Raw genomic sequence first — 24,136 nt, 5'->3', positions numbered from 1 at the left:
GACCACTAGCAAGACTAATAAAGAAGAAAAGAGAGAAGAAACAAATAGATGCAACAAAAAATGATAAAGGGAATATCACCACCAACCGCACAGAAATACAAACTACCATCAGAGATACTATAAACACCTCTACACAAATAAACTAGAAAACCTAGAAGAAATGGATAATTTCCTGGACACTTACACTCTCCCAAGACTAAACCAGAAAGAAGTTGAATCCCTAAATAGACCAATAGCAGGCTCTGAAATTGAGGCAATAATTAATAGCCTACCAACCAAAAAAAGTCCAGGACCAGATGGATTCACAGCCGAATTCTACCAGAGGTACAAGGAGGAGTTGGTACCATTCCTTCTGAAACTATTCCAATCAATAGAAAAAGAAGGAATCCTCCCTAACTCATTTTATGAGGCCAACATCCTGATACCAAAGCCTGGCAGAGATACAACAAAAAAAGAGAATTTTAGACCAATATCCCTGATGAATATTGATGCAAAAATCCTCAATAAAATACTGGCAAAGCGAATCCAGCAGCACATCAAAAAGCTTATCCACCATGATCAAGTGGGCTTCATCCCTGGGATGCAAGGCTGGTTCAACATACAAAAATCAGTAAATGTAATCCAGCATATAAACAGAATCAAAGACAAAAACCACATGATTACCTCAATAGATGCAGAAAAGTCCTTTGACAAAATTCAACAGCCCTTCATGCTAAAAACTCTCAATAAATTCAGTATTGATGGAACTTATCTCAAAATCATAAGAGCTATTTATGACAAACCCACAGCCAATATCATACTGAATGGGCAAAAACTGGAAGCATTCCCTTTGAAAACTGGCACAAGACAGGGATGCCCTGTCTCACCACTCCTATTTAGCATAGTGTTGGGAGTTCTGGCCAGGGGAATCAGGCAGGAGAAAGAAATAAAGGGTATTCAATTAGGAAAAGAGGAAGTCAAATTGTCCCTGTTTGCAGATGACATGATTCTATATTTAGAAAACCCCATCATCTCAGCCCAAAATCTCAAGCTGATAAGCAACTTCAGCAAAGTCTCAGGATACAAAATTAATGTGCAAAAATCACAAGCATTCTTATACGCCAGTAACAGACAAACAGAGAGCCAAATCATGAGTGAACTCCCATTCACAATTGCTTCAAAGAGAATAAAATACCTAGGAATCCAACTTACAAGAGATGTGAAGGACCTCTTCAGGGAGAACTACAAACCACTGCTCAACGAAAGAAAAGAGGACACAAACAAATGGAAGAACATTCCATGCTCGTGGAGAGGAAGAATCAATATCATGAAAATGGCCATACTGTCCAAGGTAATTTAGATTCAATGCCATGTCCATTAAGCTACCAACGACTTTCTTCACATAATTGGAAAATACTACTTTAAAGTTCATATGGAACCAAAAAAGAACCCACAGTGCCAAGACAATCCTAAGTCAAAAGAACAAAGCTGGAGGCATCACGCTACCTGGCTTCAAACTGTACTACAAGGTTGCAGTAACCAAAACAGCACGATACTGCTACCAAAACAGAGATATAGACCAACGGAACAGAACAGAGCCCTCAGAAATAATACCACACATCTACAACCATCTCATCTCTGACAAACCTGAGAAAAACAAGAAATGGGGAAAGGATTCCCTATTGAATAAATAGTGCTGGGAAAACTGGCTAGCCATAAGTAGAAACTGAAACTGGATCCCTTCCTTAACACCTTATACAAAAATTAATTCAAGATGGATTAAAGACTTACGTGTTAGACCTAAAACCATAAAAACCCTAGAAGAAAACCTAGGTAATACCATTCAGGACATAGGCATGGGCAAGTACTTCATGTCTATAACACCAAAAGCCATGGCAACAAAAGCCAAAATTGACAAATGGGATCTAATTAAACTAAAGAGCTTCTGCACAGCAAAAGAAACTACCATCAGCATGAACAGGCAACCTACAGAATGGGAGAACATTTTTGCAATCTACTCATCTCACAAAGGGTTAATATCCAGAACCTACAAAGAACTCAAACAAACTTAAAAGAAAAAAACAAACAACCCCATCAAAAAGTGGGTGAAGGATATGAACAGACACTTCTCCAAAGAAGACTTTTATGCAGCCAGCAGACACATGAAAAAATGCTCATCATCACTGGCCATCAGAGAAATGCAAATCAAAACCACAATGAGATACCATTTCACACCAGTTAGAATGGCGATCACTAAAAAGTCAGGAAACAACAGGTGCTGGAGAGGATGTGGAGAAATAGGAACACTTTTACACTGTTGGTGGGACTGTAAACTAGTTCAACCATTGTGGAAGACAGTGTGGCCATTCCTCAAGGATCTAGAACTAGAAATACCATTTGACTCAGCCATCCCATTACTGGGGATATACCCAAAGGATTATAAATCATGCTGCTATACAGACACATGCACACGTATGTTTATTGTGGCACTCTTCACAACAGCAAAGAGTTAGATCCAACCCAAATGTCCATCAGTGACAGACTGGATTAAGAAAATGTGGTACATATACACCATGAAATACTATGCAGTCATAAAAAAGGATGAGTTCATGTCCTTTGTAGGGACATGGATGAAGCTGGAAACCATCATTATTAGCAAACTATCAAAAGGACAAAAAAACAAACACTGAATGTTCTCACTCATAGGTGGGAATTGAACAATGAGAACACTTGGACACAGTAAGGGGAACATCACAGACCAGGGCCTGTTGTGGGGTGCGGGGAGGGTGGAGGGATAGCATTAGGAAATATACCTAATGTAAATGATGAGTTAACTGGTGCAGCACACCAACATGACACATGTATACATATGTAACAAACCTGCACGTTGTGCACATGTACCCTAGAACTTAAAGTACAATAAAAAAAAATATTAGGCCGGTATGGTGATGCACACTTCTAGTTCCAGCTCCTCCGGGGACTGAGGTGTGAGGATCACTTGAGACCAAGAGGTTGAGGTTGCACTGAGCTATGATCACACCACTACACTCCAGTCTATGACAGAATGAGACCCTGTCTCAAATGTAAATAGTTAGAGATTGTAAGCCTTGATAAAAAGAACTAGAACAAATTATATGCTTTTTAAAAGAATCACAGTTTAAAAGTAAATGAGTTAAAAGTAAAGGATGTTAAAAGTAAGTTAAAACTAAAGTGTTAAAAAATATACCCTGCAAATACGAATCACAGAGAAACTGGAGGTGCTCCATTAATACTTCATAAAGCATACTATATAGTGGAGATTATTCCAAAGGACAAAGTGGGAGGACCTCTTCAGGGAGAACTACAAACCACTGCTCAACAAAATAAAAGAGGACACAAACAATGGAAGAACATACCATGCTCATGGATAGGAAGAATCAATATTGTGAAAATGGCCATACTGCCCAAGGTAATTTATAGATTCAATGCCATCCCCATTCAGCTACCAATCACTTTCTTCACAGAATTGGAAAAAATTGCTTTAAAGTTCATATGGAATCAAAAAAGAGCCCACATTGCCAAGACAATCCTAAGCCAAAAGAACAAAGCTGGAGGCATCACGCTACCTGACTTCAAACTATACTACAAGGCTACAGTAACCAAAACAGCATGGTACTGGTACCAAAACAGAGATATAGACCAATGGAACAGAACAGAGTTCTCAGAAGTAATACCACACATCTACAGCCATCTGATCTTTGACAAACCTGAGAGAAATAAGAAATAGGGAAAGGATTCCCTATTTAATAAATGGTACTGGGAAAATTGGCTAGCTGTAAGTAGAAAGCTGAAGCTGGATCCTTTCCTTACTCCATAAATGAAAATTAATTCAAGATGGATAAGAGACTTAAATGTTAGACCTAAAACCATAAAAACCCTAGAAGAAAACCTAGGTAATACCATTCAGGACATAGGCATTGGCAAGGACTTCATGTCTAAAACACCAAAAGCAATGGCAACAGAAGCCAAAATTGACAAATGGGATCTAATTAAACTAAAGAGCTTCTGCACAGCAAAAGAAACTACCATCAGAGTGAACAGGCAACCTACAGAATGGGAGAAAATTTCTGCGATCTACTCATCTGACAAAGGGCTAATATCCAGAACCTATAAAGAACTCAATCAAGTTTACAAGAAAAAAGCAAACAACCCCATCAAAAAGAGGGCAAAGGATATGAACAGACACTTCTCAAAAGAAGACATTCATACAGCCAACAGACACATGAAAAAATGCTCATCATCACTGGCCATTAGAGAAATGCAAATCAAACCACAATGAGATACCATCTCACACCAGTTAGAATGGCGATCATTAAAAAATCAGGAAACAACAGGTGCTGGAGAGGATGTGGAGAAATAGGAACACTTTTACACTGTTGGTAGGACTGTAAACTAGTTCAACCATTATGGAAAACAGTGTGACGATTCCTCAAGGATCTAGAACTAGAAATACCATTTGACCCAGCCATCCCATTACTGGGTATATACCCAAAGGATTATAAGTCATGCTGCTATAAAGACACATGCACACATATGTTCACTGGGGCACTATTCACAATAGCAAAGACTTGCAATCAACCCAAATTTCCATCAGTGACAGACTGGATTAAGAAAATGTGGCACATATACACCGTGGAATACTATGCAGCCATAAAAAAGGATGAGTTCGTGTCCTTTGTAGGGACATGGATGCAGCTGGAAACCATCATTCTCAGCAAACTATCACAAGAACAGAAAACCAAATACCGCATGTTCTCACTCATAGGTGGGAATTGAACATTGAGATCACTTGGACACAGGAAGGGGATCATCACACACCGGGTCCTATTGTGGGGAGTTGGTGGGGGAGGGATAGCATTAGGAGATATACCTAATGTAAATGACGAGTTAACCAACAAGGCACATGTATACATATGTAACAAACCTGCACATTGTGCACATGTACCCTAGAACTTAAAGTATAATAATTAAAAAAAGGAATGCAGCTGTGGCCAGGCATGTTCCTCACACCTGTAATCCCAGCACTTTGGGAGGTCGAGGTGGGTGGATCACTTGAGGTCAGGATTTCGAGACCAGTCTTGCCCACATGGTGAAACCCCGTCTCTACTAAAAATACAAAAATTTGCCAGGCATAGTGGCACATGCCTCTAATCCCAGCTACTTGCGAAGCTGAAGCAGGAGAATCAGTTTAACCTGAGAGGCAAATATTGCAATGAGCCAATGATTGCGCCACTGCACTCCAGTCTGGGTAACAGAGCGAGACTCCGCCTCAAAAGAAAAAAAAAAAGATGCTCAACTAGATAGAATATATAGATATTAGTTCAACAATATATCCTAATATATTTATAAAAGGCTGCATTCTGATCAGGGCCACCTTCCTGTCCTTCCCTTCCATATACTATTTCCCACATCAAACTGCTAGGTAATATAAAAGTAGTAAGAACAGGAGGCATGGACATAGTTTACTGTCTACATTAACAAGAGTTTATATTCCACTGGCTTCATTATCATAATTTTGCTAATACAAGAATCTCTTACCTAGGAAAATAAAAGTTTCAAAAAAATGTTATTGTTCTTTCCAGCAATTGCCTGAAAGACCCATCAGCTCCTCAATAAAAGGTGTCAAATGACATTTTTCAATCCCAAAACTCTTTGAACCCCTTGCCTAAAAAGTCTTGTCTTGTTGCGTCCACCAATCCTAAATCATTATCATTCCTACCCAATTCTAACCAAACCATCCCCCACTTTAAAACACCCACTTTATTTCGGACATGAAAAGCAGAACAAATATACCTAAAGCCCTTTCACATCTGACATACTAGTGCCTCTGTGGAGGTAGTGCTCTACCTTATAGCTTTATGCAAATAATGTCAGCGCTGTCTTATGAACAGGTTATTTGGCTGATATTTGGGGAGTAGAGTATATGATGAGCATAGTCACCACTGCTGTACATCATGTCACAATAGGACTAAGTCTAAATCCAATGTTGTATTAGTCCGTTCTCATGCGGCTATATGGACATACATGAGAGTGTGTAATTTATAAAGGAAAGAGGTTTAATTGACTCATAGCTCTGCAGGGCTGGGGAGACCTCTGGAAACAACAATCATGGAAGAAGTGGAAGCAAACACATCCTTCTTCACATGGCAGCAGGAGAGAGAAGAATAAGCAAAAGGGGAAAAGCCTCTTATGAAACCATTAGATCTTGTGAGAACTTACTCACTATCAGGGCAACAGCATGAAGGTAACCACCCTCATGATTACATTACCTCTCACAGGGTCCTTTCCATGACACATGGGGATTATGGGAACTACAATTCAAGGAGAGATTTGGGTGGGGACAGAGTCAAATCATATCATATGTATGCATATTTCTGAACCATACACTGTCTGAATGACCTACAGGTGTATTCAGGGAAATCAGTTATCAGTCCAGAGATTAAAATGTGCAATAGTACAACCTAAAAAAGGAAGAGGTGTGAATGTATTTAGTCCACAGAAGTGGTTCAATTCGTTGGTAGCATGCAGAAAACCTCAGGCCAGAGAAGGAAGTGATTAATCAAAACACGAATAAAAATTGGCCAAGATGGGAGGATCCCTTGAGCCCAGAAATTGAGACCAGCCAGGACAACATAGTCAGATTCTGTCTCTAAGTAAATAAATAAATAAAATAGTTGGGCATGGTGGCACACACCTGTAGTCCCAACTACTTGGGAGGCTGCGTCTTGAGTATTGCTTATGCCCAAGAGATCCAGGCTGCAGTGAGGTAAAGTCATGCCATTGCCCACCAGCCAGGGTGACAAAGTAACACCCTGTCTGGAAAAAAAAGCATGTATAAATATAGGCATTAAAATAATTTATTTCAGTCAGAAAAGGTCTTTCTGAGACACATCAACCACTAAGGGTGACATGGGACTCTCTGTTCCCAAAGTTTCTGGATGCATGAGAATGGTAGGGCAAGAGAGAGAGAAAAAAAAAATCTCTTAAGTCCCTTTCTTTCTACTACAAACATACTGGGGATTCTGATCTGGTGACAGTGGGAAAACCCTGGCTGGCCTTGCATGTGCCTGACTCAGTGTGAACGCCCCTTGCTGCCCAAGTCCCTTGTTGCCCATGCGCCTTACTGTCTGCCTTCTGTCCCTGCAGAGCTGTGCAAGGAGACATCGTGACTTCCTTCTGTCTTGCCGACTGGGAGTCAGCCAGTAGGTCTGCAGGTCAGTAGTCCTAGAAGTTTGAGTGTGAGTGTGAGGAGGAGCCTGCGGGCACGGTCCATGGCCTCCTAGGTGGAAAGGCTTTGAGGTCCCCGTCCTTCTAACACGCAGCGATGCAGCCATGGCCTTGCTGTGATGGGGATGCCGAACAAGGGAGGAAGAAAGACCATAGAGGGGAGGAGGGTCAGGTAAACAAGCAGTGAGTTTTGAAGGGGGAAACTATCTGTGGTATTTGAGTCCCCGAGGCATATGAAACTGCTTACAGACTATGCATTCCAAAGTCCTCAGTGGGAACCAGGGAGGGGAGGGAGGACTGCGTGACGCGGGATGGGGTGGAGCAAGGCGGGGCACTGCAACCCACAAGGCAGGCACCGACTTCAGTGTGCATGCTCCTTGGACACCTGCCTCAGTGCACATGTTCACTGGGCATCTTTCCTTCGACCCCTTTGCCCATGTGGTGACCGCTGGGGAACTGTGAGAGTGTGAGGGTCGCGTTCCAGCTGTCTGGACTCTTTCTTTCCTACTGAGACGCAGCCTGTAGGTCCGCAGGCCAGTCCTCCCAGGAAGTGAAATGTGAGTGAATGTGAGGAGGAGCGAGCCGGCTTCCAGAGGGTCAGGCGGCATGATCTGTGGTGTCAGAGGTGAAGAGCCTCTAGGTCATAAGAAAAGTGGGCCGCCGAGTGAAGGGGAGCCAGATGAAGATGGGGTGAATGCTGGGGGTGCTGTTGGAGGTATCTGAGTCCCGGAAGTGCCTGGAACTTCCAATGGAACAGATTCCAGACTTCTTGGTGGGGACCCAGGAATGGGCTGTGTGGGCGGTAAGAAAGGGGCCTGGGAAGTGGGAATGCTATGAGTTGATGACCACGACCCTGAGGTCTGTAGAGCTCCCAGTAGAAGTGTCCAGTGAGGAGCATCCAGCGATGTGTTGCAACTTCTCAACTCCACCCTGGAGGTTCGAATGGGCGGGACTGTGCTTTCCAACAAAACTTTGATTTTAGGGAGGGAAATTGTCCAAACAAATGGGTGTGTGACGAAAGCTGTGGTCACTGTAGTTTTAATTCTCTAGCTGTATAAACTTAAATGTCTCCACTATGGAGAATCCAGCTGTGAAACCAAATCTCATCGGAAATATCCTGTATCTTTTGCCACGAACATTAAAGCATTGCTTTGCTAGATTGCCCAACTTAAGTGGCTTTACAAGCATTCGATTCAGAAGATGTACACACTTCTAGTTGCCCTGGGACTTACTTTCAAATTATTTCCAAACTTTTTTAAAAACTGAAATTTAACATTTGGCCATGAAAGTGGTCAAATATAGCTATCCTCTCAAACACACTTTCCCAATCACAGTATTCTGTTTGCAGAGTGAAATATGAGTTGGCGAGGAAGATCAACATATAGGCCTAGGCCAAGAAGAAGTTTACAGCCTCCTGAGCGGATTGGGGCTATGCTTGTGAGTGCTTTATTATTTTGATGTTTTTTATTAGCAGAAATTTATTTTGTGATAGTGTTGTTGAACTAGTATAGATACACTGATAAAGGTCTTCCATGTTGATAAAAATGATCATGGCATCTCATGAAGGAAAGACTAATCCAAGAGTATTACAATCTGGTTTTGCCTGCATGGATAATCTTGTGTTCCCCACCATGACTTCCTCCTCATGCTTACTGATAACATATTGCACACATCCATCCCAACATAGATTAAAATGGCTTCAAAAGCCTTTTAGGGTAACTGTCTTAGAGTAACCTCTCTTTGGGAAGAGTAACTTTGTGAAGAATAAGTATATGGAATAGTATTGGAGAAGTGTCTTTAGACTTACTTATGATTAGAAATACTTGTGTATTCTGCATATTTGTATTATGGACATGTATTAATAACAAAACTTTTTATCTGCACACACACCACACCACCTCCCCTTTGTCCCAGGAACCCAGTGATGAAAAGCCTAAAGAAGAGAAGCCACCCACTGAAAGTTGGGATCCTACAGCTGATCAGAAGAGAGAAGATGATCAGGTTGCAGCTGAGATTCAAGGTGATGGGAAAGGAAAGAAATAATGTCTATGGGGGGAAGGAGGACTATGTGTGCATCATGCCTTATGCCATGACCAGTAATAGGAGGAAAGAAAACGTTAGGGAAGGATCTCAAACATTTGCTCAAAGTACGCTGGAAAAGTGAAGAGTATACTTTACAACTTCATGCAGTCCCTGGATATAATAAATTTTCTATTTTTTTCAAGATTTGTTGTGTATGCTTGAAAATACATCCCTTGCTAAATCAGATGAAACTGTTTAATTTGATGTATCAAAATATACATTATTTCACTTGATTAATTTGATCTTCTTAGAATGTTGCTGCATGATTGGCTCAGCCATGGTGTCCACAGTGCTGTAAGCACCCTTTTATAGCATATAGAGTGCCAAGTCACCCTACCTTATAACACCCTGAATAAAGCCCATTTGCATAGGGATATTAGCCCCATTTTAGATTGAGGCTTACCAGGAAGCTTGAGTCATGGAGACAGAATTCATATTACATTCCGAGGTCTCTGTTCTTCCTACCATCTACGTTGTTACAAAACGTGAATTATTTTGCTTAAAATGCGTAATGCTCGAATGTGTCTGTACTGTAAGGTACTTCGGTATTGGCTCAGGAGAAAACACAATTCAGTGAAGCAGGATAGCAACTCCAGAAAAGGGCTCAATAAATGACAGCCACTGTTCCCTTTGATCAATATTTTTGACAATATGTTTGGTAAAAGGATATGTTGGATAATTCAGGACACTGGCATACAGGTAGGTATATTAGTATGTTTTTAAAGGAACTTTTAAAAGTTGCCTAAATAATTTTATAATTATAAAACTCAAAGTATGATAAAATTATCGTGGAACAGAAATTGTGTCCTCAGCAGATAGCATTTTCAAGCTAAAGTTGACAGAATTTGGGCCATGGAGTATTTTAGCAATTCATGGTTAAGTGGTTTCCAGAATATGACTGTCAACAATACTCATTACTTTCTGTCACTCAATTTCCTGAACTTTCATTGGAAGACTGTGATTTTCCTCTTATTTTTGGTACTATATTCTCAATGGGATTTATTTATGAAAGGCTACATGTAGGGCCTTTGGACCTAAGCATAATTTTAATTAATTTTAGCCAAATAATTTTCAAATTTCCTCAACAAGATATGGTTGTCACAATTGTAAGTTTTTGTCATAAGCCCAGGAATACATTCACCTGGTCTTTCAGAAAATTACCTTTGAGTTATTATTAAAATGCTATTCATGCAGCAAACTTCAGATATCTTACACAGTTGATACTTGCTGTTTATAATGCACACTGGCAAAGTATAGGAAATGAGGGTATAGTGTGATTTATCCTTAGATTGTTATTTTAAATTAGATTTCAGGCCAGGTACATTGGCTTACACCTGCAATCCCAGCACTTTGGAAGGCCGAGGCTGGTGGGTCCCTTGAGCCTGAGAGTTAGGAGCTAGCCTGGGCAACATGGGGAAACATCAAAAAATTTTCTCTGCCAAGAAAATACAAAAATTAGCCTTGGTGGTGGCATGTGCCTGTAGTCTCGGCAACTCACAAGGCTGAGACAGGGGGATCGCTTGAGCTCAGGAGGTCAGGGCTGCAGTCACCTGAGACTGTGCCCCTGTACTCCAGCCTGGATGACAGAGTGAAATCCTGTATTAAAAAACAAATAAAATAGGAATTCATAACACAGGAAAACAAAGGTGTGACATCTTTGCATCACATTTATTATCACACTAACCTACAGGCTTTTATGTCATTACTCTGTGGAATAGAATATTATTATTTCCTTATTTATACTTCATGTTTTTCTACTCAAGTTCATAACCTTTGTATTTTTTAGTGCCTGACCTGGAAGCTGATCTCCAGGAGCTGTGTCAGTCAAAGACTGGGGATGAATGTGAAGATGGTACTGATGTCAAGGGGAAGATTCTACCAAAGCAGAGCACTTTAAAATGCCAGAAGCAAGTGTGTTATTCATTAAGACACAAAGTTATGTGATTTCTATTTTTTACATGTTATACTTTTGATCAGACAGAGATAACATTACTTCCACTTTAATAACAGTGTTCAAGTACACACTTTCTTTGAAAGGTATTTCAGATCCCAAATGCCTGACTGCAAGATTTAAACGCTCTCAGATACAGACACAAATTGGGTCAAAGTCATATTGAATCATCAAATATGACAGCATTTTCTTACTTCTGAGTATAACCAACAGCTAACAATTTTCAGATTCTTTTCTAATTTCTGCTTTTAACAAATACATAATGCATTTGTAATACCACACTGTGTGAAATATGCTGAGCCCTGAAGGAGATTCTAGTGGCAGCTCTATGACAATTTGTGAGAATCTGGACAAATTCCATAAATTCTACACCCATCTTTGCTGTTATTGAAAATGGTGAATGCAGATCAAATGTATTAAAATCCGTTTCAATGCTGATTTCTGCATGCTCTGGTTCTGTTGGAGAGAATAGAAAGATATTCCAATTTCCATGATTTGTTTTTCCTAACAATCGGCTTCAGTCCAATTACAATATCTGAGCTGAGATTTCATTGCTCTTAAGAAAGTGAGCAGGCACCCTGCTTGATGTTTGTTTTTCAGTATGGAGACCTGAATGAGTGTTCTTGAATTTTGTCAAATTCTGAATTATCTGGCTCTTAAATAATAATTGCATTTTAAAGCCTTCCCACCGTGAAGCCCTGAATGACTGAATAATAAAATGGAAAGAGACAGTCTACTTTCTGTGGCCGATGAAGTAGGGAGAATGCATGTAGGTCAGTGATGTTCAAGGTGGGTGTAAGATGCCTGTGCTAAGCATGCTTTTTGCTCTCCTGTCAGTCTTCATGAGCTACTGTGTGTAATAAAGACACATATGATTTAATCACCTCTAACCATATCATAGGTTATATATTACAGGTTTCTGCCTTGAGACATCAGATGATAGGACTCAAAGTTCAAATGTACTAATTCCTGAGTAGTCAACATAAGTATCTTTTACACATATTTTTTATAAATTGCTGACTGTTAATTAGAAGAGCTTCTGAACTTAAAGGAAGAACTCCATGTTTAGGGAAGAAATTACCTAAATGTTTTACTCTGCCCTGCTGAACAATTCCATTAAACTATTTAAATTAAAAGACAGTTTTCAGGAACCTATTGAACAAGCCTCAGTTGTATTCTTAGGAAGATCATAGCCTTAACTGCACATCTTATTCGAATAGATAGCAAATTACATGATAAAATAATAATCAATATAATAATAAAAGAGCAACAGAATAAATCTAATGGAAAAGGAAAGAGGTACTTAATAACAGACAGGTACGAATCTGGAGTTTGGATTAGGAAAACTAATCCAAAAGTAATACATTTAACACATTGTTTATTTTAAAAATAGCTATGAATAGACTACCTGTTTGTTTCCCCAGTCTTGAAGAAAATGGGAAAAGCACAATACAGAATACGAAGAAGACACAGATATTGAATATATAGTATAACTGAAAGTAAATACATTCTTTTGTTTTGTTTTGCTTTTGAGATAGAGTCTCGCTCTCTCACCCAGGCTGGAGTGCGGCGGCGCGATCTTGGCTGACTGCAACCTCCACTTCCTGGGTTCAAGTGATTCTCTTGCCTCAGCCTCCTGAGTAGCTGGGAGTACAGGCACGCCCCACCATGCCTGGCTATTTTTTGTATTTTTAGTAGAGACGAGGTTTCGCCATGTTGGACAAGCTGTTCTTTAACTCCTGACCTCAGGTGATCCACTTGCCTTGGCCTCCCAAAGTGCTGGGATTACAGATGTGAGCCACCACGCCCAGCTGAAAGTGAATACATTCTTAAATTCTAATATTTTCAGAATGTAGGTGAAATGGTTGACAAGCTAGGAATGCATACATTATTAAATATATCCCAGTAGTACCTGAATATCTATTCATCACAAAGACTGTGCATGAACTTGTGAAATTTGCCAGTTGTCCCTTGATAACATTTACTTTTAAACACAAATATTTAGTTATTCTAGATGTCTTCCTCTATGTCTCCATTTCCCTCTTCATTATTTTTTCGTGCCATACTGTTCATGATATATACCTCTTTCATATTTTGATATCAATAATGATAATGATAGATTAAAACTAATGTGATCATATAATTAATTATACAAAGGGGAATTTTTCAAGTGTAAAAAGAGATATTTGTATTAACATCAGGACTATAGGTGAAAACTGGGGACAGATGTTTGCCACACCTTAATATCTACAGAAGGGTAAACTAACCCAAAGCAACATTTTTGCACTTTTGCACAATATCGAAAAAACAAATGAGATACTGTCCTTTCTATTCACCACTCATATGCAGCTCTTAATGTGACATTAACTCTTTTCTTAAAAGATAGTTTTCATACTATTTCCAGGAGCCTATTAGACATCCAGACCATAGTTTCAAGCCAAAATATTAAATTATACATTTTTATAAATTCCTTTGTTTCTTAGTTTTTCTGTGTGTGTTGGTTATATTTTTAGTAAAATTATGCACAGTTTTTGCTTTCTACATTAAATCCCTTTTTAAGAGGTCCACTTGATTTAATGTGTTCTGACCTTGGACTGTCTTTTGGTTTTCTTGTAGCACTAGAAAGCAGGGTGTGTGTCAAACAAATGGAAGAACATACCATGCTCATGGATAGGAAGAATCAATATTGTGAAAATGGCCATACTGCCCAAGGTAATTTATAGATTCAATGCCATCCCCATTCAGCTACCAATCACTTTCTTCACAGAATTGGAAAAAACTACTTTAAAGTTCATATGGAATCAAAAAGAGACCCCGCATTGCCAAGACAATCCGAAGCCAAAAGAACAAAGCTGGAGGCATCATGCTACCTGACTTCAAACTATACTCCAAGTCTACAGTAACCAAAACAGCATGGTACTGGTACCAAAACAGAGATATAGACCAATGGAACAGAACAGAGCCCTCAGAAATAATACCACACATCTACAACCATCTGATCTTTGACAAACCTGACAAAAACAAGAAATGGGGAAAGGATTCCCTATTTAATAAATGGTGCTGGGAAAATTGGCTAGCCGTGAGTAGAAAGCTGAAGCTGGATCCTTTCCTTACTCCTTAAACGAAAATTAATTCAAGATGGATTAGAGACTTAAATGTTAGACCTAAAACCATAAAAACCCTAGAAGAAAACCTAGGTAATACCATTCAGGACATAGGCATGGGCAAGGACATCATGTCTAAAACACCAAAAGCAACGGCAACAAAAACCAAAATTGACAAATGGGATCTAATTAAACTAAAGAGCTTCTGCACAGCAAAAGAAACTACCATCAGAGTGAACAGGCAACCTACAGAATGGGAGAAAATTTTTGCTATCTACTCATCTGACAAAGGGCTAATAATAGGGCCAGAACCTACAAAGAACTCAAACAAATTTACAAGAAAAAAGCAAACAGTCCCATCAAAAAGTGGGCAAAGGATATAAACAGACACTTCTCAAAAGAAGACATTCATACAGCCAACAGATACATGAAGCAATGCTGATCATCACTCACCATCAGAGAAATGCAAATCAAAACCACAATGAGATACCATCTCACACCAGTTAGAATGGCGATCATCAAAAAATCAGGAAACAACAGGTGCTGGAGAGGATGTGGAGAAACAGGAACACTTTTACACTGTTGGTGGGACTGTAAACTAGGTCAACCATTGTGGAAGACAGTGTGGCGATTCCTCAAGGATCTAGAACTAGAAATACCATTTGACCCAGCCATCCCATTACTGGGTATATACCCAAAGGATTATAAGTCATGCTGCTATAAAGACACATGCACACATATGTTCACTGGGGCACTATTCACAATAGCAAAGACTTGGAATCAACCCAGATGTCCATCAGTGACAGACTGGATTAAGAAAATGTGGCACATATACACCATGGAATACTGTGCAGCCATAAAAAAGGATGAGTTTGTGTCCTTTGTAGGGACATGGATGCAGCTGGAAACCATCATTCTCAGCAAACTGTCACAAGAACAGTAAACCAAACACGGCATGTTCTCACTCATAGGTGGGAATTGAACAATGAGATCACTTGGACACGGGAAGGGGAACATCACACACCGGGGCCTATTGTGGGGAGGGGACGGGGAGAGGAATAGCATTAGGAGATATATCTAATGTAAATGACGAGTTAATGGGTACAGCACACCAACATGGCACATGTATATATATGTAACAAAACTGCACGTTGTGCACAGGTACCCTAGAACTTAAAGTATAATAATAAACCTAAAAAAAAACCCCAAAACATTTAATGAACAAAACAAAAAGCAGGGTGTGTTTAAAAAATATTAATGATGTATATGTTTGGAAGTTTATCTCCAAAGTCTCCACAGAGGTCTACCTGAATGTAAGCCAGAGGGTGACTCTTGGGCTAATGGTCTTAGTCCACTGTAAGAAACAAAAACTTTGGTGTCATTTGCATATCTTAATGTGATCTAAATACAGTTCCGCTAGCAATGTTCCACCTCTTATGTTTCTATTACAGGTGAAGGGAAATCACAGGTTTAAAGGAAGATAAGCTGAAACAACACAAACTGTTTTTATATTAGATATTTTACTTTAAAATATCTTATTAAAGTTTTAAGCTTTTCTCCAAAGAAGTCTTGCACATCTTCTGTTAATTTCTCTCTCTCTTTCTTTCTTTCTTTCTTTCTTTCTTTCTTTCTTTCTTTCTTTCTTTCTTTCTTTCTTTCTTTCTTTCCTTCTTTCTTTCTTTCTTTTTTTTCTTAGATGGAATTTTGCTCTGTCACCACACTGGATTGCAGTGGCATGATCTTGGCTCACTGCAACCTCCGCCTCCTGGGTTCGAGCAATTCTCCTGCCTCAGCCTCCTGAGTAGCTGAGACTACAGGCGCATGCCACCACACATGGCTAATTTTTGCATTTTTAGTAGAGACGGAGTTTCACCATGTTGGCCAGGATGGTCTCAATCTCCTGACCTCGTGATCTGCCTGCCTTGGCCTCTCAAAGTGCTGGGATTACAGGCATAAGCCACTATGCCCAGCCTCTTCTGTTAATTTCATTCCCAGGTATTTTGATACTATTGAAAATTGTGGCCAGGTGCAATGACTCACACCTGTAATCCCAGTACATTGGGATGCTGAGGTAGGAGGATTGCTAGAGCTCAGGAAAGTGACATCAGTCCGGGGAACATAGGAACCCCTCTCTACTACAATGAATGAATGAATGAATGAATGAATGAATGAATGAATGAAACTATAGTTCCTGCTACTCTGGAGGCATAGGTGGGAGGATCCTTTGAGCCCAGGTGGTTGAGGATGCTGGTAGTCATGTTCATGCCACTGCAACTCCAACCTCCATGACAGAGCAAGACTCTGTTTCAAAAAAAAGTATCATTTTTTATATTCTATATTCTGAGTTAGCTGATACACAAGTGAGGTATGGTGAAATATATATTTGGTCCTCGACTGTGCTTACTGGCATACAACTCCTACAAAGTGATGTCTTTTTGTATGTTAGTGAGTTGGCTGATGACTGGCAGCCTCTAGGAGCTCTAGGATGGGGAATTAGAGGGTTGGGACTTTCAACCCTATGCCCAAACTTCAGGGAAGGTTGGGGCTGAAGGTTAAGTTGTTCACCAATGGCAAGCCGACAGTTTAATCAGTCATGCCTACATAATGAAAACCTCCATGAAACCCAAAAGGACACGGTTCAGAGAGCTTCTGGCTAGCTGAACACAAAGAGGGTAGCATGCCCATAGAGGCCATGGAAACTCCCTGCCCCTTCCTACATACCTCACCCTATGTGTCCCCTCATCTGCATCTTTTCTAAGGGTGTTCCACTTGCCACAAAATATGTGAGAAGTCCCTAGGCTATAGAGCTGGATGAAAGAATTAGGGCCTCGGCAGAAGAAAGGGAAAAGCAACCAGGGCAACTTGCTGAAGCAAAATGACTTGGGTCCTACCTACACTGTCTCCTTACAGGCTATGGCATGAAATACCCATGGATTCCATCCTGCCTCTTACACACTGGCCTTGAGAGGGTGGGCAAGATATTATAATCTGTGGGGCAGTGTCCCCATTTCTAAAGTAGAAATTAGAATATTTACACTAAATACTTGTTATGAAGAATAAATGAAATAACATATGGATTAGGCCATATGTATTTATTATTGTAGATAAATGTGGTTTGTTATATTTCTTTTCTTATTTTAAAATTTCATTTTTTTTCATTCCCTTTGCCTTTACAATCACATGTTTAGTAATAACTGTTTTTAAATTTCAAGTAGAGGTATCAAGTTACCTTTTTAAATGAATTTGACTTCTGAGACTTACTTAATTTAAATAAATGTGTTAATTAAAAACCGGGGCAGCTGGTGTCAGACATGACATCAATTCTAAAGTTGGTTTGTAAATAAACGCAGTCTGACAAGGCCAACCCTAAGTCAATAGAATGTGCCGAACACTGCGCTTTGCTGTGTGTGATGCCATGAAGAATAAGTCCTTCTGGTCAGCCAATACTACACAACACAATAGTGTGTCAAGTGTTCAAGCAGTCCCTAAGCAGCCCTGTGGTGGCTAACAGGGTCGCAAGGATCACCACTGCAGTTGTTAGTTTGGCTTGTCACACATCCGTAGATTTGGCCAATAAGGAGAAAATGAGCCTAAATGGATCCAAATGGTTGGTTGATTGCAGACAAAGTAAAAGCAAGGTCAGCATTGTGTCAGCACTGTGTCCCTAGTCCGACAGTATGACACTGAATCGGAGGTATACAATGACAGCACAGATGGGTCTCTCTGCCTGTGAGGAGCCCACAGCTGTACCCCAAGGCAGTGAGCAATTTTATACTCCACAGTTGTACCCTAAGATGAGGAAAGGCCCGTATTTAACGGAAACTAGGGAAATGGATAAAGAATGGTCTTGTGTCAACATCCAACCAGATAGGGAGCTGGTGAGAAAATACCTGTGGCAGCTCCTACCACACTTCCTGTCTCTCCTTGCAACAAAAGGAATCCAGATATTCTTCCAACACTCAGGTTAGCCTGCAGTCTGGCTTTGCCTACATGTCCTATGTGGTGACCTGCAAGATCTCCAAGACACCATGGCAGAGCCTTTGCCCTATAGTGTCTGACACAAAACCATATGTAAGGTGCCTAGAAACATACCATATCCAATAATGACTCCTAAATAGAGGGGATGCTTTTCTGTTAGGGTCATTACAAAAGACTGATAATTTAATTCAATGGATATGCATTGATAACTGCCATGCTATAGGAAATGTCTTGGATGCTGGAAATGAGAAGACCAACCAACAACATGTGGTACTTGCTGTGGAGGCTGTCACACTGTTGGTGGTGGCAGGAGGTGGGGCATCTTTACAGAAGACCCTTCAACAGAAGAGCAGCTGAAATGCAAAGGAGAAACACAGGGAAGGGACCCAGGGGGATAAAAACAATGAATGTGGTGGCCAAGTAGTAGGAGTAAAACAAGACAATTTCTCGAAAAGATAATTTCTCCGTTGCCTTTGTGCCTTTTCTGAAAATCAGTTTATCATGTCTGTGAGTCCATTGCTCGACACCCTGCTGATCTGTTGATTTTTTTCCCCCCGTACCACATTCTCTGGATTACTATAGAATTAATGTGACTCTTGATATTAGGTAGTGTGAGTTCCCCAAAGTTATACTTCAGAATGGTTTTGGCTGTTCTGGTTCATTTTCCTTTCTAGATAATTTTGAAAACTGACTCCAATGAAGTCAGTTGTATAAGTTGTGGCAGTTTTCCTTTGAAGGGCAGCAGATAAACATGTTAGTAGCTACAGAAGGACATGGGAGAAGAAGGTGAGCTTCCCCCTTAGCTTCGGGAATGATCCAATATCGAGGGAGCCATTGATGGTTCAGGAGAGGGGAGTGATCAATGCAGGAGCAAAGCCCTTGGGAAGGTGGGGGGTATGGATCCTGAGCTGAGGTGAGTGGCTGGCTTCAGTTAAGAGCGTTGTATGTAGAAGGGCAACAGAGAATGCTAGGGCAGACACAGGTAGACTGGGTTTGGGAACCTCTGATAATTTCCAGCAGATTGCTTCTGTCCTTTGAATGAATCACTATGTCTCAAAAATAAACAGTATTAATATAAAACTAACAGTCATACTGTTATAGGCTGAGTTGTGTCTGCTCAAAATTCATATGGCGAAGTCTGAACTCCTAGTGCCACAGAATGTAACTGTATTTGAGATAGGTGGGGTCTTTAAAGAGGTAATTAAATGAAACGGGGTCATTAGAGTTGACCGTAAGGCAATTTGCCTGGTGTCCTTATAAAAAGAGGAAATGATGACACACACGTACAGAGGGAGGACTAAGGCGGACACCAGGAGAAAACGGCTGCCTACAAGGCAAGGAGGGAGGCCTTAGAAGAAACCAATTCTGCTGACACCTTGATCTCAGACGTGTAGCCTCCAGAATTGTGAGAAAATATATGTCTGTTGTTTAAGCCACCCACGCGGTGGTAGTTTTTGATGGCAGCCTTAACAAATGAATAGAAATAACTTTTAGTGCCCTTGTGGAGGTGTTATCGTATCTATTTTATAAGCTAGCACTCCTGCTTCTTCTACTAGTGTAATAACCATGTAATTATGTCTATATCTGAGCAACTGAGCGGTGACGAGAAAACTTCAAAACCTGAATTATTTTGCCTTAAGTTCATGACCAAGAGAGAATTACTTCTCACTTTCATTCTCATCCTGTTTCCAATACTATAATACTCTCACAAAATGCCAAAACCCCTCCTCAATTTGAATGAGGCATTTTGTGAAAGTATTACAGTATTGGAAATTTCTTATCATGAAATCATTTGTTATTCAATTATATATGTTCAGCATCAGTAAAAAAATAGTACAGAAGAATAATCAAGTCTCATAAAATACACAGATATCGTGGAAATCATACTAGATTTGGAGTACAGTGAAATATGCCTGTTCAGGCAACTGCAGGAAACGTCTGCCAAATGTATCAGCCCCTTGAAGTCCTGAGGCAGATGATTAGTAGGAGAATCTGGAAGCCACTGCAAACACTCACACATTCACCATTCACACCTGCCCAAATATTCTGGCATTCACCATTCACACCTTCCCAAACATTCCCACATTTACCTTTCACACCTGCTTAAGCATTCACATGTTCACCACTCACACCTGCCCAAACATTCCATTTACCATTCACACTTCCCAAGCAGTCGCAGATTCACCATTCACACCTGCCCAAACATTCCCATGTTGACCATTCACACCTTTGACCATTTTGGGGTAAAATAAGAAAATGACTTCTACTTCCCAAATCTTTTAAGAGGTGCATATTATTAGCATCACCTGGGAAGCTGTGGCACACCACCCTCTGCAAGGGATCCTGGGACGGGTGTTTATCAAGATTCTAGCAGTAGCCATACAAGGGAGAGCAGAAGAGATGGGAGTGCCTGTTGTTCAAATGCTTGTGGAAATTATATCTGTCAGGGTTTTCCGTGATCTATGTTGTGAAAGAAGCTTCCTGGACCGTAAGGTTCGTGTGGAGAGGTTTCCATGGGCCCCCTGAGAATGGTTTGGCAAGAGATGGAAAAAAAGATATCTTAAGTCATTTTCTTTCTACTGGAAACAGCCTGTGGATGTGGGTCTGGGGACAGCGGGAAAACCCTGGCCGGCCCTGCATGTGCCTGACTCTGTGTGTACCCCCTTGTTGCCCATGTGCCTTGCTGTCAGATCAGTTGTCCCAGAAGTTTAAGTGTGAGTGAGTGTGAGGAGGAGCCCATGGGCGCAGTCTATAGCCTCCTAGGGAGAAGGGTCTTGAGGTTGTTGTCCTCCTAACAGGCAGTGGTGCACCCCTTGGGGGTGCTGGATAAGGGAAGAAAGAGGGCCATAGAGGGGAGGAGGGCCTAGTGAACACGGAGTAGGTTATGAAGGGGGACACTATTTGAGGTATTTGAATCCTTAGAGCATATGGAACTAACTGCCCAAAAAGGATGGATTCCAGAATCCTTAGTGGATACCTTGGAGGAAGTGGAGGATGCAGTGAGGCAGGGTACCACAGCCTACAAGGCAGGCACCCATCTCACTGTGCATGCTCCTTGTACCTCAGTGGGCATGTTCGCTGGGCATGGTCCAGTCAGCCCCTTCGACCACGTGGTGAATGCCATGGAGCTGTGAGGGTGAGAGAGTGGCGGTCCTGTGGTCTAGAGTATCTCCTCTACTGAGACACAGTCAGTAGGTGCGAAGGCCAGTCCTCCCAGGAGGTGTAGTGTGAGAGAGTGTGAGGAGGAGCCAGCAGACTTCCTGAGCTTCAGGCAGCCTAGTCCCTGGCCTCAGCCGGGGAAGGCCTTAGACGTCATGAGTAAGGTGGACCACAGAGTGGAGGTAGCTCAGGTGAACATGGGGCAAGTACTGAAGGTAATGTTGGAGGTATCTGAGTCTCAGAAGCAGCTGGAAACCCCAATAGATGACAGATTCCAGACTCCTCGGTGGGGAATGAGGAAGGGGCAGAGTGGGGGGGAAGGAACGGGCCTGGGAAGTGGGAATGCTGTGGGCTGGTGACCCAAGCCCTGAGGTCTGTAGAGTGCCCACATGGGTGTCCAGTGAGGAGTGCCCAGTGCCATGTGGCAACTTCAACTCCCCCATGGATGTTCGAATGGGCTGGGTTATGCATTTCAGCAAAACTTGATTTTAGAGGGAAAACGGGCCTAGCTAACGAATGTGTAATGAAAGCTGTGTTCACTCCAATTTTAATTCTGTAGCTGTATTTTCCTATATGTCTCCACTATGTAAAGTCCAGTTGTGAAACTAAACCTCATCAGAAATACCCTGTGTCTTTTGTCAGGAGCCTTAAGACACTGCTACCTTGACCACCTTAAGTGGCTTTGCAAGCATTCGATTCAGAAGGCACACACCCTTAAACTTGCCCTGGGACTTACTTTCAAAGTATTTCCAAATTTTAATAAAATTACAAGTTTACATATGGCGATGGAAGTGGTCAAATACAGCAATCCTCTCAAGTGCACTTTCCCAATCACAGTGTTCTGTTAGCAGAATGAAATATGAATTGGCAAGGAAGATCAACATATAAGCCTAGACCAAGAGGAAGTTTACAGTTTCCTGAACTGATTGGGCTTATGCTCATTAGTGCCTCAACATTCCATGTTTTCTGTTAGCAGAAATTTCTATTTGTGATAGTCTTGTTGAACTAGTGTACATATACTGATAAAGGTCTCCCATGCTGAAAAATGATCATGGCATCTCATGAAGGAAAGGCAAGTCCAAGAGGATTACATTCTGGTTTTGTGTGGATGGATGATCTTGTGCTCCTCAGATTTCACCCTTGATTTCCTCCCCATGTTTATTCATAAGAGATTACACACATTCCTCGCAACATAAATTAAAACAGCTTCCAAAGCCCTTGAAGGTAACTGTCTTAGAGTATGACCTCTCTGTGGGAAGAGTAGTTTTATGAAGAATAAGGATATGGAATAATGTTGGAGAAATGTCTTCAGACTTATAATGAAAAATATGTATTCTGTATGTTTATATTATTGACATATATTGATAACAGAACGTTTTAATCTGCATAAACACACACACCCCTTGTCCCAGCAGCCCAGTGATGAAGAGCCTCAGGAAGAGAAACCACCCACTGAAAGTCAAGATTCTACACATGGTCAGGAGAGAGAAGAAGATCAGGATGCTGCTGAGATTCAGAGTGCTGCTGAGATTCAAGGTGCTGTGAAGGGAAAGAAAGAATGTCTATGGTCGGGGGGGGGGGTGTGGAGGGGGCCTATATGTGCATCATGCATTATGCCATAAACAGTAACAGAAGAAAGAAAACATTAGAAAAGGTTCTCAAACACTTGCTGAAAGTTGGCCAGAAAAGTGAAGAGTATAGTTTGCAGCTTCATGAAGTCCCTGGATACAATGAATCTTCTGGGTTTTTTTTTTGAGGTTTATTTTGCATGCTTGAAAATACAGTCCTTGCTAAATCATATGAAACCATTTAATTTTATATATAAAAATGTACATTATTTCACTAGTTTAATTTGATGTTTTTAGAATGTTGTTGTATGATTGTCTCAGCCATGGTGTCCACAGTGTTGTGTGCATCCTTTAATAGCATATAGAGTGCCAAGTAACCCTACCTTGTAACACCCTGAATAAAGCCCATTTGCATAGGGATGTTAGCCCCACTTTATAAATAAGAAAACTGAGGCTTAGAGATTAAGGCTTACCAAGAACACTTGACTCATGGACAAAGAATTCAAATTACATTTCCAAGTTTGTATTTGTCCTACTGTCAATGTTATTAGAAAATATGACTTCTTTTGCTTAAAATGCTTAATACTCAAATGTGCTTGTACTGTAAGGTATTTCAGTATGGACTCAGGAAAAGGCACAGTTCAGTGAAACAGGATAGCAGCTCCAGAAACGAGCTCAATCAAAGAAATACTGATCAAAGGAAACAGCCAATGTTCCCTTCTATCAATATTTTTGACGGTATGTTTTGGAAAAGCTGGATAATTCAGGATACTGGCATACAGGTATATTACTATATTGGCTATATTAGTATGGTTTTTAAGGGACTTCTAAAAGTTGCTTCAGTACTTTTACAATTAGACAGTTTAAAGTATAATAAGATTGTCATGAAACAGAAATTATTTCCTCAAATGATAGCATTTTCAAGCTAAATGCTGACCGAATTTGGGCCATGGATTATTTTAGCAATTCTCTCTTAAGAAGTTTCCAGAATATGACTGTCAACAATGCCCATTAATTTCTTTGCACTCAGGTTCCCATACTCTCACTGA

General features: G+C 40.7%; 1 protein-coding gene across 1 annotated transcript; it reads left to right on the top strand.

The window, feature by feature from the left end:
• The first annotated feature begins 7,608 nt into the window (after nucleotides 1-7,608).
• On the top strand, nucleotides 7,609-15,945 carry XAGE2 (X antigen family member 2). The gene is made up of 5 exons (XM_037994886.1): nucleotides 7,609-7,802; nucleotides 8,594-8,682; nucleotides 9,160-9,265; nucleotides 11,114-11,238; nucleotides 15,834-15,945. Exons 2-5 carry the CDS (start codon nucleotides 8,602-8,604, stop codon nucleotides 15,864-15,866), a joined length of 345 nt encoding a protein of 114 aa, XP_037850814.1. The 5' UTR covers nucleotides 7,609-7,802; nucleotides 8,594-8,601; the 3' UTR covers nucleotides 15,867-15,945.
• Nucleotides 15,946-24,136: the final 8,191 nt, after the last annotated feature.

Source organism: Chlorocebus sabaeus, chromosome X (genome assembly GCF_047675955.1).
Source record: "Chlorocebus sabaeus isolate Y175 chromosome X, mChlSab1.0.hap1, whole genome shotgun sequence".
Taxonomy (NCBI): domain Eukaryota; kingdom Metazoa; phylum Chordata; class Mammalia; order Primates; family Cercopithecidae; genus Chlorocebus; species Chlorocebus sabaeus.
This window is presented reverse-complemented; position numbering and strand designations above follow the sequence as displayed.